This window comes from Propithecus coquereli, unplaced genomic scaffold, assembly GCF_000956105.1.
Source record: "Propithecus coquereli isolate 6110/MARCELLA unplaced genomic scaffold, Pcoq_1.0 Scaffold145, whole genome shotgun sequence".
Taxonomy (NCBI): domain Eukaryota; kingdom Metazoa; phylum Chordata; class Mammalia; order Primates; family Indriidae; genus Propithecus; species Propithecus coquereli.
The window spans coordinates 230,514-246,369 of NW_012138858.1; the positions used below are offsets into that span (position 1 = coordinate 230,514).

Genomic DNA, 15,856 nt, shown 5'->3' on the forward strand with positions numbered 1-15,856 from the left:
TTGATCTCCCAGCAGGCAGAGGAGCTGTGGAATACACAGGGGGTTTGTATTTTACTTTCCATTTGGACAATGGAGATAGGGGAGGGAAATAGAGGTCTTGAAAATTCAGGAAGAGCAGTAAGTGGCTCCAGTGTTAATTAAAATCAATTTGGTTATCTGTGATAGTTCCCTAAGGCTCTGCCATCTTGATGTTGTGAAGTTGGTTTTGAAGCTGGGATCTGTCAGACTGAAGCAGCTCCAGAAGATCCCTGGGTATGGAGAGAATCAGTTTACCGGGCCCACCAGGTCTGGAAGGCAAGGATGGTCTCCCGTTGTAGAAAGAGGGCACTGGCTCTTCCAGGCTCTTTCCTTTTTGTAGTGAGGGCACGGTCCCGGCAGGGTCCACTTGCTGGGGCACTCCGTACTCCAGTGACACAGAGTTGTAGTGGAGGCAGTTGTGAAAGAAAAAACTGGATTTTTTCTGACCCCATATCCTTCCAGAGAGGGAGTTGGTGCCCAGGCAGGAAGGGAGTTTGAGTAGTCGGTCTGAGAGAGCGTGGCCAGGCGGAGATGGAGAAGGAGGAGGGGAAATAGGGGGAAGTATGCTGAAGGAGGGAGGTGAATTTTGAGAAACTTCACATGGAAGGTGAAGACAGTGAGAGAGAAGGGGCTAAGAAGTAAAATGTGGCAGGTAGAGTGAAGATTAGAAAGTCTAGCAAGTTTAAAAAAAGCCTGACTGTAGGGAAAAAAAGCCTGACTGTAGGGAACTTTAGACCCCCTTGCTGTGCCAGTGGCAATAGGTCAACTGGCAGAATAGCATTATGATTAAGACATCCATTCTTGGGCCAAATTTCATTTAACTCAATGTTGCCTGTGATAGCAACTAGGAGAAGGAAAAGGACGTTTAGAGACGGTCATATGTTGAAAATGGAAGAAATCTGAGGGGGCGTTCCCAACTCAGATGACCTCCGGAATTCTGACCAGACATCAGGCATCCCTCAAGTCTGAGTCAAGCTGTGACCTAGAGATCTGGCCAGAAAACAGGTGTCCCAAGTTCTGACTCAGACTTGGACCTCCAAGGGACTTCCCTGTCCCCCCGCCACCAAATACCCTCCCAAGTGGTAGACCCAGTGCTGGGTGTTTCATCCTTGACCAAACCAGAAAGCTGTCACTCCCAACCTTGAACATAGGACCATTTTTAGAGCCCAAGAGACTTACCAAATTCCCAATGAGAGCACTGAGAATGAAGTCCTGGGAGCTCTGTAGCAGAGGGAGCAGTCCAGAGACAGAAGCAGAAAACTGAGCTCCTCCTATGGAGGCAGGGAAGTGACTCCCCATAACAAAGATAGAAAAGTGAAGTCCCCATGACGGGGATAGAAAAGTGACCCAGTTTCTCCTCTGTACAGGCCACCCACCACATGAAACAGTGGAGACCTCATGAGAAGCTCATGGTGTGGGTTGGAAAACATTTTTCACACAGTTTAGGATAAAAAAATTACAAAGTTTATTTATTTTCCTGCAAAAAAAAAAAAAAAGAGGGAGCTGGAGATAGAGAGAAGGAGAGAATGGCCACAACACAGAGAAAGGAAGTGTCAGCAGCTAATGAAAAGTTGCCTGGAGTTTTAAAGGGTAAAAATGGCTTTTCCCCCCTACTTTAACAGGCTGGTAACAAAAGCACTGGCAGAGCTGTTAGTTCTTTTTCTTCACCTGTGAGGCTGGCTAATCTGAGTCCTGAGAATCTGCTACTGGTGAGAACTGAAGTGGGGAGTTCACACCCCCACTGCCTGCTTAGGGCTTTTCAAGCCCAAGAAGCAAGTCTTAGAGATAACAAGTTAGGCCACAGGTGTTTTAATTAAAACAAAGTGTAGTTGTGTTTTATGTGCTCTGAGTTTATTTTACTTACTTTCTGTTTGACAGTGCATTTTCCTCTGTTAATACACTGACTGCCACACTAGAAAAAAAATTTTTTTCCTTTGGGCCACGGTGTTTATTACAAAAATAGAACAAAAACTTCAAAAACAAGACGACCCTTTCTAATTTAATGAAAAATTTGTTATTTTTTATTATTTTCTGTGAGTTATATGCAACTTGAAAAATAGTTCTGGCAGCTCCCAAGGTAAGGAGACGTGTGAGTTACATATGTTTCATGAGATCTCGGGCTCAAAACTAGCGTGAGTTAAATACAACTCATGTGGCAGTCAATGTGTTAAACAGATTATTAGTAAGCCACTTTTCAGTAAGATTCCAGATCCTGTACTCACAGATAAGGTCCCAGGACGGTAGTTTCTGGAAATGCCCTACAGGCTCGCTCCCTACAACGGGGGCAAGGAGCAAATGTGCATTCAGGAAATGCCTAGCTTTCCCCCCCCAAAGCCTTTCTGTGACAGTGGACCGGCAGAGGCCACGGACGTCTCCGGCTGTCAGCCAGTGAGCTGGATACCTGATCTGGGTCCGGGAAGTTTGTCTCGCAGGAGCGGTATGTGGACGCGGGCTTCGGAAGCCGGGCTCGGGACCCAGTGAGGCACAGCCCCTTTGGGGGCGTCGTGGGTCTCCTCCTGGGGCCTAGCCTTCGTCCCTTGGGCACTCCTGTGGCTAGATTCACGCCCTCCCATCTGAGCACACCCGGCAGACAGCTTGCGGCATGGGGCCAGGCACGCACCCTCGTCCACCCTGCGGAAGCCGGTCGGTAGGCCCCAAACAGGTTTTCACAGCTCCTTTAGTAAAAAGGATAGCATGGATCCTAACCTGATATGGGACCAAGACAAAGGAGGCGACCAGATGCGCCTGAGGACCTGCTCGTGAGATCCCGCCTACCCTCTCCGCGGTCACCCGGGGACAGAGGCAAGGCCGAACTAGGTCGAGTTAGGACGTCGCGGGCCGCGTCCAGGCAGGCGCCGGCCAAACCCCAGCGAGACGAGGCGGGCGGGGCTAGCGGACACGCCGCAAGATGGCGGCAGACCTGGGGCCCGCTGCACGCCGGCGCGGGGCGGGGCGAGCGGAGTGCCCCGACAGGCCGCGCGGCACCCGGTTTCCGGCTGTGGGTCGGGGAGGGCGTCGGCGGCGGCCGGAAGCGGGCTGAGCCGGCCTCTAGGAGCGCCACCTGCGCTTCCGGGGGCCTAGCGAGTGACTCTAGCGTCTTCCCGGTAGGCGGCGCGGGAGGAGAAAGAGGTTTGAGGGGCCGGGCGGATCCCCTCTTTCCCCAATGTGAGTAGTTTCCGAACCCCCCGTCCGGCAAAGGCTGTCCAGAGAGGTGGAGCCGGTGGCCAGGCCGAGAACATGAGGCAGTGTCTCTTCTTCCTGACCAGCTTGGTTCCTTTCGTGCTGGCACCGCGACCTCCGGACGACCCAGGCTTCGGCTCCCATCAGCGACTTGGTAAAGACCCGGGGGGAGCTGGCGTAGGCCGGCGCCTGGAGTGCGCTGCTTTGAGGGAAGAGCAGGGGAGCTGGATCTATCAGGTGTTTGGGGGCGGGGTATTGGGTGATGGTGGCTCATCCCTAAGTTTTCAATGTAGGAAGGGGGTGTGGCTCTCTGAGTTTAGGGAAAGAATAAAGGAGATGGGTTTGTCCCTCCTGTGGGAAAGGGGTACTGGAGGGGCTTCCTGTAGTGACTGAGCGTCTGGGAGGGGTCTGCTCCCTGAGTTTGCGTTTGTATAGTGTGTTGGGAAAGAGGTAAGGGGTTTGGAGGGGGGGTGGTGGTTGGCTGTGTTTGCATAGGGAGATGTGGCCAAGGTCCCTGCCCTAAGGAACAAATCTAATATGTGTTCTTACCAAAGACAGGACTTTGAGAAGGAAAGGAAGGGCCCAAAGCTCCAGAGTTCTTCCTCTGGAGGAAACTAGAATTTCTACTGTAGGAGTTACTTGTGCAATAATCTGGTTGGAAGGCGGCGACTAGAGTTGTTTCATATGCTTTTGTTGCTGGAGTTAAGAGTCTTGGAGTTGCGTTTTGCGAACATCATAAGCACGTTCGTGGTTATTTAAGTTGTAACTTATTGGAGGTACTAGGGAGTTAGGAAGAGGCTAAAACCTGCGAAGCCAACTCGTGATGCTGCCCCAGTGAGTGCTTTCCTTGCAATTTCAAACAAAGACATTAGCAGGGATGACCAGTTTGATCAGTTTAGAGCCTGGAAAGTAGAGGGTTTCTGTTTAATTAGATTTCCAGAGAGATTGGATTTTAAGGATGGACATACATTGAGACGTGAAGTTTGGTGGAAGTCATTTATATAAACTTTTAGTGTGTCTTAGGGTCCTTTATCTTTCAAAAGTTGACATGCAAGACAGTTTGGTTAATTAGTAACAAAAGTGTGAAACAGTCTGTTTTCGCAGCGTGTAGAGATGTAGCTTTGTCATTTTTCGTGATTGTATTGGTCCCCAAATCCCACCATGATACCAAGTATAGTATGGTGCAGATAGAGACACCATGTGGGTTTTCTTCATGGCTAATCAAAATTTTTGCATTAATTTGTTACTTGGCATTTTTTTCTTATTTAATGGACAGAAGTTGTAATTGACTGATATGTATATTAAAGCTGTTGAGTGTTCTCACTTGAACAACTGCCTTGTAGTTGTCTCAAATTGAAATAGATTACAAGCGACTAGTTTAATGAAAGTCAAGGGAGCCAGTTAGGAAATGCTGGGAAGTGTTAAGTCAATACAAATTGAAGGAAAGTTTTGAAGTATGGGTGTGGTTTAGGTGGAGCAATAAAATGAGGATCTGCTTCATTTTAAGCATAAATGTTAATAAAAAGAATAAACATGTATTTTGAAGTACTAAAATAATATTTGCACTACCCTAATACATCTGTTTCACTTATGTTATTATCATTGTCTTGTTCACAGGTGGAAAACATGAATCCTAGGAAAGCATACAATATAGAGAAAGATACTACTTTCTGGATCGATTCACAGCAGCATTTACAGATCATAAGGGTTTTTTTGACCATGTGGTTTTTTTTATTTGCAAAGTGCAGACCATGTGTATCAGAAAAGTGGATAGACTTACCCATTTATTCACCAAGTATTTGAAGAACTCATACTGTCTGCCAAGTATTAATATTATGCGTGGCATTGGAAATACAAAGATCAGACAATATTCATATTCAAAGGCTTGTGGTATATTGGAATAGACATACAGACATCTAAACAGACACTTCTAAAGCAACATGGAGGAGAGTGCTAGAGCCCATTATGGCAGGTATTATCACAAAGGGACACTGAACTCAGCCTGGGAAGATAGTTAAGGCTTCCTGGAGGAGGTGGTGCTTGAGCCCAGACTTTAAGGTTAGGAAGGTGAAGAGGGAAAATAAGGACATTTCTTTTCTTTTTTTTTTTTTTGAGACAGAGTCTCACTGTGTTGCCCAGACTAGAGTGCTGTGGCATCAGCCTAACTCACAGCAACCTCAAACTCCTGGGCTTAAGCGATCCTTCTGCCTCAGCCTCCTGAGTAGCTGGGACTACAGGCATGCGCCACCATGCCCGGCTAATTTTTTCTATGTATTTTTAGTTGTCCAATTAATTTCTTTCTATTTTTAGTAGAGACAGGGTCTTGTTCTTGCTCAGGCTGGTTTCGAACTCCTGAGCTCAAACAATCCGCCCGCCTCGGCCTCCCAGGCGTGAGCTACCGCTCCTGGCCATAAGGACATTTCTGATGGCGGAACTTAGAGACTGTTAGGACTTAGAGACTGAAATGAACCTTAGAGATCATGTCTAGTTTTTTAATAAAGAGGCAGGAAAAACGAGTCTCACAAAGATACAGTTATTTGTTAGGTTCACACAGTTGGTGATGAACATACACCTTGTGGGCATTTTTTCTTTTGAAGAATGACTTTGTTATGTTTGTTTGACAGCTCAGGATGTAATTTATTGCTTAACTTAACCCTACCATTATTTAGATTGAGTTGGTCAAGACCAACAAATAGTTTTATAGTTAAAGAACATGGCTTATTATTTATTGTTTATGTTTATTGTCCTATAAATGTTACTGTAATGGCAGTACTGAATATTAATTAGGTATATGACAGCATTTTTCTGAAGGGCAAAAAATATATAAATGGAAGCCTGGCTTTTGGAGTACTCCATAGGTCACCAAAAATGATTTCAATTGAACTGTTACGAATTGCATAATTCTGGAAAGTTATGAGTCATATGAGTTTAGTCATGATGATATCTTGTTGAAGTTGCAGCTGGAGTGTATAAGTCTCACTTTGATTTCAAAATTGTTTTCCCTTTGTGTTACTTTTAATAAAAGAGGATGTAGTGGGTGGAAGGAAAAAATACAGGTCACAGATGAGGGATGAAAATTTGTATCTGAAACATACATATTGAAATTTACCTTGAGGTTATTGGCATGGGGATTCTCCATATTGCAGTGTTCATTTCAGCACCATTTTACTCAGTATTTTTGACATCTGGCTTTTTTTTTTTTTTTTCTTTTTAATATATGTTAGAGCAGGGTCAGACTGGCTTCCTCCTTCCTCCTTTTTTTTTTTTTTTTTTTTTTTGAGACAGAGTCTTGCTCTGTTGCAGGGGCTAGAGTGCCACGGTGTCAGCCTTGCTCACAGCAACCTCAAACTCTTGGGCTCAAGCAATGTTCCTGTTTCAGCCTCCCAAGTAGCTGGGACTTACCACACCAGGCTAATTTTTTCTATTTTTAGTAGAGCCCAGGTGTTGCTCTTAGTCAGGCTGGTCTCAAACTCCTCAGCTAAAGCAATCCTCCTGCCTGGGCCTCCCAGAGTGCTAGGATTAGGGGCATCTGTCCTGGCTTCCTCTTTTGATGTTAATTTCGCTTATAGGCTGCATTCCTTTGTAATTTAAACACTTAACCACCCTAGCTGCTCCAAGGGAGATTTAATATAATTCTAGTCTGCACTAGTCAAAGAGATAAACTGTATTTGTAGAATAGAGTGGAGAGAAGAGTTAAGCAGAGAGCCATGATGGGGAAACTGGAGAAATTATTTTGGCTTTTAGAGAATTTTCCAAAACGTTAAGTGTAAGTGTCCTGCAAGGCCAAATGTGGTTGATTTTTTGGTCCTTCGCCATTTTGTATTGTGAGAGTTGGTAAATGTATACAGCTGGAAGTATACTTTGAAGAAAGTCTGAAAAAGATTGGTAGAGAAGAGGCCGGGCGCGGTGGCTCACGCCTGTAATCCTAGCACTCTGGGAGGCCGAGGCGGGCGGATTGTTTGAGCTCAGGAGTTCGAAACCAGCCTGAGCAAGAGCGAGACCCCGTCTCTACTAAAAATAGAAAGAAATTAATTGGACAGCTAAAAAATATATAGAAAAAATTAGCCGGGCATGGTGGTGCATGCCTCTAGTCCCAGCTACTCGGGAGGCTGAGGCAGGAGAGGAGGATCGCTTGAGCCCAGGAGTTTGAGGTTGTTGTGAGCTAGGCTGACGCCACGGCACTCACTCTAGCCCGGGCAAAAAGAGTGAGACTCTGTCTCAAAAAAAAAAAAAAAAAAAGATTGGTAGAGAAGGAGGGACAGAAATGGGCTTCACTGAGATAGGGAAGTAATATGAAAGTGTTGAGCATCCCTAATCTGAAATGCTCCAAAATCTGAAACTTTTTGAGCACTGACCATAAGTTTCCCTGAACACATTATTTTTCACTGTATTAATGGTATGCCATATTTTTATTGATTTTTTTATTTTTTTGAGACAGTCTCACTCTGTTGCCTGCCTGGGCTAGAGGGCCATGGCGTCAGCCTAGCTCACAGCAACCTCAAACTCCTGGGCTCAGGCGATCCTCCTACCCCAGCCTCCCGAGTAGCTGGGACTACAGGCATGCGCCACTATGCACGGCTAATTTTTTCTATATATTTTTAGTTGTCCAGCTAATTTCCTTCTATTTTTAATAGACATGGGGTCTGGTCTTGCTCTTGCTCAGGCTGGTCTCGAACTCCTAAGCTCAAAGCGATCCACCCGACTCGGCCTCCCAGAGTGCTGGGATTACAGGCTTGAGCCACCGCGCCTGGCCTGGTATGCCATGTTTTATTGTTAAGTACTTATGTGTGGATAAGTGTAGGAAAATGATTACTGATCTACAGCACGTAAATTCAGAGTCAGGAATGATAGTGTTGCCAAACAACCACTGATAGTCCACATGGGTGGCTGAGATAGTGACACCTTTGCTTTCTGATGGTTCAGGGTGCACAGATTTTGTTTCCTGCACAAAATCATTTTAAAATATTGTATAAAATTACCTCTACTCTATGTGCATGAGTTGTATACAAAACATAAGTGAATTTCATGTTTAGACATGGATCCATCCCCAATATATCTCATATATATGCAGATATTTCAAAATCCAAAAAAATCCAAAATATGAAACACTTCTGGTCCCAGTCATTTTGCATAAGGGCTACTTACCCTGTATCTTGTAACTTAGTCCTAAAATCAGCCAGGGAGATGGGCATCTCCCTCCTGCCACCACTTCCTTTTTTTTTCCCCCCCTTTTACCAGGAGTCATAGACTTTGACAAGTCTCATCTGCTGCCCTGGTTTCACTTACCATTTGACTGTGTTCTGCTAACTGTTAAACATGTATCTCTGACCTGGACCTGTTCTCTGAAGCTCGATATCCAGCTGCCCATTTGATGTTTCCACTTCAGTGTTCACAGGCACTTCTTATAACATGTCCAAAATTACGTATCATTTATTCTTTTGATTAGAAGAATGAGTGTAAGTGGCAGGTTTAGTCTAGTACTAGGCAGGAGTGCTGGGAATTGTGGAAGTAGTCTCATTGCCTAACCTGAACTTGCATCCGGGTTACTGGTCTTGCTGGAAAGTCTTGGCCCAGGGTAAGCCCTGATGAGGAGCTCTTGATAGGCAATCAGTTGAAGCAGCTCATACTCCATTCTTCCTTACTGGTATAAACCCATAAAATTAAGTTTTTAGTTCCAGGCTCTTGGGTCCCCAGCCTAGAAGAAAGCCCTACTCTCCTTTTCTCATCCCTTAGTCCCAAGGAAGGATTCACCTGCACCTGGTGCTTATTGCATGGCCTGGCTAGTCAGCTTCATTGTCCTACTGTACGTTTTGGGGAGTGCTGAAGAGGCAGTCTTCTGTTTCTAGCGAGGTACCTGAGCCAGAAACCTAGGAGTCTTTTGGTGGTCTCCACCAGATTTGCTCAGCAGCAGCTTAGGTGATTTCCCAGATTCCAGTCTTGTTCCCCTATAGCCTATTCTCCACACTGCAGTCACAATGAAATTTCTAATTTACAGCTGTTGATCTTATCCAAAATCTAACAACTTACCTCTGCCTGTCTATCCAGCCTCACACCTCATCATATTCCTTCCGTGCTGCTCTGCACTGCAACCTTGTTTCTACTTCTTTTGAGTATTATGTTCTGCCCTCGACTGAGAACCTCTCCTTTCTTTCCCTTCTTTTGGCTGCTGCCTTGTCCTTTTGGTCTTAATGTCAGTACTGCTTCCTGGGAAAGCATCCTTGACTCACTAGGCAGAGGTCATGCCCCTGCTGTGTCCTTCCATAACTTTTTGCAACTACTTGTCTGTTGGCATGTGACACACTTTGTAATAATATTTTGTGTGATGGTCTTTCATCCAATGTCACAATACTGGAAATGTATTTGTCTTTCTCGCTGTTGTTTCCTTAGTGCCTAAAAGGTAGGAGGCTCTCAATAAATATTTGTTGAATAAATGAGTAAGTGGGGTCTGGTGGAAAAGAGAAAAAAATAAGTGTAGATAGAATGTGTGTGCACGAAAGAAAAGGTAGAGTTGGGGAGATGGAAAAGGTACAAAAGCAGTGAGGAAGGGTAGGGTCTCTAAGGACCAGTAGGCAAGAGGCCAAGTGAGGGAAACTAAACTGCAGCACTTGGCAGAGAAGTGCAGGGAGGGACGGGTAGGGAATATCTAAATAATATAATACACTGACCTTTTGAAAAAAGTTGTGCCTGTTGTTTTCTTTTTTCTTTTTTTTTTTTTGAGACAGAGTCTCACTGTGTTGCCCGGGCTAGAGTGTCATGGCATCATCTAGCTCACAGCAACCTCAAACTCCTGGGCTCAAGCGGTCCTCCTGCCTCAGCCTCCCGAGTAGCTGGGATTACAGGCATGCGCCACCATGCTCGGCTAATTTTTTCTAGATATTTTTAGTTAGTTATTCAATTAATTTCTTTCTAATTTTAGTAGAGATGAGGTCTCGCTCTTGCTCAGGCTGGTTTCGAACTCCTGAGCTCAAACAATCCGCCCGCCTCGGCCTCCCAGAGTGCTAGGATTACAGGTGTGAGCCACCGCGCCTGGCCTGCATGTTGTTTTCTAATTTGTGTTTGTAGCTAGCTGAAATGAGACAAGCTCAGTTGTTAAGGATGATTGCTGGAGCAATTTGTAGGAAGATATTCTCATTCTAGAGAGCACCCATTGTAGGAGCCAGTGTGGAGACTCATTCGTTCATTCATTTGTATTCATTCATGCATTTGAGACACTGTCTCATTTTGTTGCCTGGATTAGTGACAGTGGCGTCATCATAGCTCACTGCAGCCACAAACTCTTGGGCTCAAGTGGTCTGCTCGCCTCAGCCTCCTAAATATAGCCTGGGACTATAGGCGAGCACCACCATGCCCCGCTAATTTTTAAATTTTTTGTAGAGATGGGATTTTGCTCTGTTGCCCAGGCTGATCTCGAACTCTTGGCCTCAAGTTATCTTGCCTCTTCATCCTCCCAAAGTGCTAGAATTACAGGTGTGAGCTACCATGCCCAGCCACAGTTTTAAAGAAAGAATATGGCCAGACACTGAGCTAAGATAGACAGTTTTTATAGCATTGTCTAGGATTAATGTAATAAATTCTACTATAAGAAGACAGGTGGTTTATACTTAAGTTTATTGAGAGATTTGGATATGGATAAGAGCTGAACTCTTGGGAGGTGGGAGTAAATATAAATTCTGTTGAAAAGATTATAGAAAATTGAGATTACCAATGGTTAGAATTTTGGAAGTAAAGTGCAATGAAATATTGAGTATCTGAGAGGTTACTTGCTAGTGAAAAGACAATAGCAAGAGCAGTAAGTACCTCCGGTTTGGCCCCAAAGGGGGAGCTGTTTTTACTATAATGTTTATAATGGCTCCAGAATCTCCAATTTGAGATATCTAGTTATAAAAGAGAGCAAATTACAATCGAAACATATTAGTTATCTTCAAGGGCTTTAGCAAGCTACGTTTAAAAAATGCTTATTATAGAAAATACACCCAAAATAACCAATGATGTTACTATCTTGCTCTTTGTCTTAGACCTATTTTTATACATAACTGAAGATCATGCAATACGAATAGTTTTTTAAATCTATCCTTATTTAATGTTATAGCATTCTTCCATGTTCTTAAAAAGCTATTGTAAACGGCATTTTAAGTGGTTGCAGGTTTTTTTCACCTGTTTTTGGAAATGCTATAACTTATCCACCTATTTTCCAGTTATTAATTTACATTGATTCTGGTTTTCTTAAAAATAATGCAGGGCTGAATAATGGATGTCTTTGTGCTTAAAGGCTTTTTCTTTACTTTGAGCTGTTTCCTTTAGCTTAGTTCAGTGGTTTTCAAACTTAAGTGTGCATCAGAATTATGTGGAAGCCTTGCTAAACACAGGCTGCTGGACCTCACGGGGAGGATTTCTGATTGAGTAGGTCTGAGGGGAGGCCTGAAAATTTGCATTTTTAACAAATTTCTAGGTGATGCTAATGCTGCTGGGGTGGGGACTATACTGTGAGAACTACTGGTCTATGTTATTGACAATGAAACTACAATGTTGAGGTTAAGTTTCTAAGTCAGTGGGAGTGATTATGATCTTGAATGAAACTGAGTTCATGTACCAACCTGTACAGGGAAGTTGAAGAGCTATAGGATCGTATTGGCGTCTCAGCATTGAGAATTCACATAGTTTGTGAACATGTAAGTGCTGATAAGTGCCTGGTTCAGTGCTGAGTGTTATGATGTAAAGATACTGTGATGAATAAAATATAGCTCCCTTTTCACCCTTTCATAATCTGTTTATGAGATAAGATAAATATGTCATAACCAAAAAGTACCATAAGAAAAATATAAACGAAGGGCTTTAGAATTCAGGGGAAGGAGAGGTCATCTTTGGTTGACATGTCAAAATGTAAGAGACTTAAGAAATAGAAGGTCTCAGAAGAGCTAGACTATTTAAAAGAGTTTCAAAAGTATGACATCAATAAAATGTGGGTATTTCAGCCAGGAAGGCCCAAGTTCAAAAGCCAGTTTTGTGCTTTGTAATAGTAGACAAATTATTCTCTCTGGAATCTGTTTTTTGATCTGTAAAATAAGGATAATACCCCAGGGATGTTTGTGGAGATAATGTATAATAAAACACCCAGCACAGTACCTTGTAGGGAGCACTCAAAAATTGTTGAATAAATGGTAAACTTCTTGAAGTTTTTCCATTGGTGTCACTAGGCGTTATAATTAGCAAGGCCAAATCACCAGCAACCATTCATTACCATAGAAGTGATTGATGCCTTCTGAAACAGCTTTCCTCTGAATTAAATTTAAAAGGAAAATTTTTTAACAAAATAAGTGATATCTAGAAAGTATGTCATGTGCTGCTACTTTATTTAATCTTATCTTGAGTTAGAACTTTGAACAAACTTTGCTTAAATTTACTTTCATCAGATAGCAGCATGCCTACCGCTTGCTTTCTTCATGTTTGCTTAAATATTATGTAACAGTGAGGTGCTTTTCCTTCTTTGACCACTCTATATAAACTAGTCTTTCACATTCCCTATCTCTTTTATTTTGCTTTAATGTCCACAGCACTGACATATGTTTTCTTGTGCATTGTCTGTCTCTCCCACACTAAAATGTGTGCTCCATTAGGCAAGGCCTTTGTTCTGTTAATGCTGTATTTCAGCACTTAGACCAGTGCCTGAGTCATAGCAGCAAATGAATGAATTGATGAATGAACCAATTGAGGATATTCAGGGGAAAGTGAAAGAAAAGTATTGGGTTGATTCTTTCTTTTTTCTTTTTCTTTTTCTTTCTTTTCTCTTTCCAGTGGGGGCTTCCATTTTGGAAACTTCTGATATCAGAATTTTAGGACTTTCATTTGAGATTGTCAGATTTCCAGATTTCTCTGGAATGCTGGCCTAATTGCCAGCATTCTGAGAGCTGTTAGGGTAAGGAGGGGTAGGATGTTGGGTGGAGGATAGGGAGGGGATTTTGGAAAGGGGGTGTCTCTTGGCAGTGGTATATTTGAATTTACTTAATTTGTCTTTGTTTTATATTTATTTATTGACGTGTATTAGTTGTACATATTTTTGGGGTACGTGTGATATTTTGATACCTGTATACCATGTGTAACCATCAAAGGGTAACTGGGATAGCATCACCTGAAACATTTTTCTTTGTTTTGGGAACATTAAAAATCTTCTCTTCTAGCTGTTTTGGAATATACAATAAATTATTGGGTTTTTTTTTGAGACAGAGTTTCTCTCTGTCACCCCTGCTAGAGTGCAGTGGTGTCATCATAGCTCACTGCAACCTCCAACTCCTGGGCTCAAGCAATCCTGCCCCAGCCTCCCAAGTAGCTGGGACTACAGGTGTGCACCACCACGCCAAGCTATTTTTTTCTATTTTTAGTAGAGATAGGGTCTCGCTCTTGCTCAGGCTGGTCTCAAACTCCTGACCTGAAGTGATCCTCCCACCTTGGCCTCCCAGAGTGCTAGGATTACAGATGTGAGCCACTGCACCTGGCCAATTATTGTTAACTATAATTTCCCCAGTGTACTATCAAATGCTAGAACTTATTCCTTTTATCTAACTATTTTTGTACCCATTAACCAATTTTTCTTGATCTCCCCCTCTTCCCTGTCCAGCCTCTGGTAACTACCATTCTGCTCTCTACCTCCGTAAGATCCATTTTCTTAGCTCCCATATACGAGTTGAGATTCCTTCTTTTAAAACAGGTTTTGTGAGTATATTTAACATCAGTAGCAAAAAACTTGTATTTTAAGCTCCTGCTGCTATATTTTGAGGACATTCTAAGCCCTTTGGAATGATTTTGACTACCATAGCTTCTGCAGTGATACTTGTTGAGAGAAAAGGAAAGCATCAGGTCAAATAAAACCAGTGGCACGATCATAGCTCACTGTAGCCTCCAACTTTTGGGCTCAAGCTATCCTCCTGCCTCAGCCTCCCGAGGTGTGAGCCATAGACAGTTTTTAGAGACTCAAGTCACACAAATTGTCTTCTAAAAATCCTCCTGATTTTGGAGGAGGCAGGCTTTCGTTGATGAAAAGGGATTTATGGTTCCTTATGGGCACTTCCTAACATATTATGTCAGGAAGGGTTTATTGTCTGGCACTCTCAGTTTTAGTGATATTGCAATTGATTAGTAGGTTTAGGTGCTAATACCCTTTTTACCTTTATTTCAGAGAAGCTTGATTCTTTGCTCTCAGACTATGATATCCTCTCCTTATCTAATATCCAGCAGCACTCGGTAAGAAAAAGGGATCTACAGGCCTCGACACATTTAGAAACACTACTAACTTTTTCAGCTTTGAAAAGGTAATTTGAATTATTCATAGAATAATGTTGGGGGAGTGGAGGATATGGTTTGGCAAAAGCAGAAAAATAAGAGTATCTACTGAAATCTTAGGAAATTATATTCTAAAGATTTGTAGCTGATATAATTAGTCTGTCATATATGATTCTTATATAGTATAATGCCTGTTGTAAAATCCATACTGATGAGTATTTTTAAAAAACTAAATGAGTGTTCCAGGGTATTAACAATGGTAATGTTTATGAAATTCTAACATAATTAAAATTAATTGAATGCTTATAATACTTTGCATTTTTGGTGCTACTTTAGAACCATCTATTTATACCATGTATTAAATATTACCTTTATTTTACATATGAAGAGATAAAGGTTTTGTTTAGGACCCCACAGCCTGGTGGTGAGCTGGGTCTAGAATTTAGTGTTCTGCATTGAGTTCCACTTACTTTATAGCATAAACTGTGTTATATTTGGGCAGTAATTTTAATATTGCTTGTGTTTTATGGATTGAAATCTGTTCCATAATTGCAGGCCTGTTTCTAAATTCTTTTTGGGAAACTTTGTCCAATATCAAAAAAAACAAAAACACACAACACTATCAGAATATAAATGGGCTGAATTATTCTTTATTCATAGGATAGGCCTTCTCTACCACATTTAAAAAAAAATATGTGCACCTAGTTTAAAAAACAAACTACGGAGAATATAAAGTTTTTACTTCTTTCTAACTCAGTCCCACTTTCCAGACCCAGAAAGATTTCCTGTGTAAATTTTCAAAAATTTTGATGTATATCTTTTGCATTTAGATCTATGTATGTATCTCAGTGATATAGATAACATAGATTTCCCTCATTTTAAACAGCTGCATAAATATTTCTATTGCATAGAATTGTAATAACTTACTAGTATTCTACAGATGGATATTTTTTTAACCAAAATGATTTTTTTTCTATAACTAATAATGTTCCAGTGAATATTTTAGTAAATATGTACCTTATCTAGGTGTTTTTTATAGGGTACATTCTTAGAAGGAGAAGTATTGGGTCAAGGATATGTTTGCTATTAATGTTTATTGATATTTCTGTTTCCTCCTGAAGATATTAGACCAATTTATTCTTCTAGAGGCAGTATATGAATTTACCTATTTCTTGTTACCATTGCCAATAATAGATTTTATCAGCCTTTAACTTACACCCCTCTGAGAGGGGATGGTACCTCATAGTTGTTTTGATTTGCATTTTGTGTGAATTTGAGCATCCTTCATGTGTTTGTAAATCGTTTTATTTTTCTGTGAGCTGCCTTTTCATACTCTTTGACGATTTTTCTACTGGTTTTGTCTTGTGGCTACTGAATTGTAGTA

The 15,856-nt window shown here is 42.1% G+C and overlaps 1 protein-coding gene and 1 pseudogene across 1 annotated transcript in view; one reads left to right on the forward strand and one right to left on the reverse strand.

Annotated features, from left to right (window-relative positions):
* LOC105806729 overlaps positions 1-2,591 on the reverse strand; it is a 7,721-nt pseudogene extending 5,130 nt beyond the window's left edge.
* Positions 2,592-3,133: 542 nt separating this feature from the next.
* The window catches only part of ADAM17 (ADAM metallopeptidase domain 17), a 69,236-nt gene continuing 56,513 nt past the window's right edge, over positions 3,134-15,856 (forward strand). The window contains exons 1-2 of the mRNA XM_012639941.1: positions 3,134-3,352; positions 14,369-14,501. Of these exons, the coding sequence (XP_012495395.1) occupies positions 3,256-3,352; positions 14,369-14,501 (230 nt within the window). The 5' untranslated portion in view covers positions 3,134-3,255. The remainder of the gene's footprint in view (positions 3,353-14,368; positions 14,502-15,856) is intronic.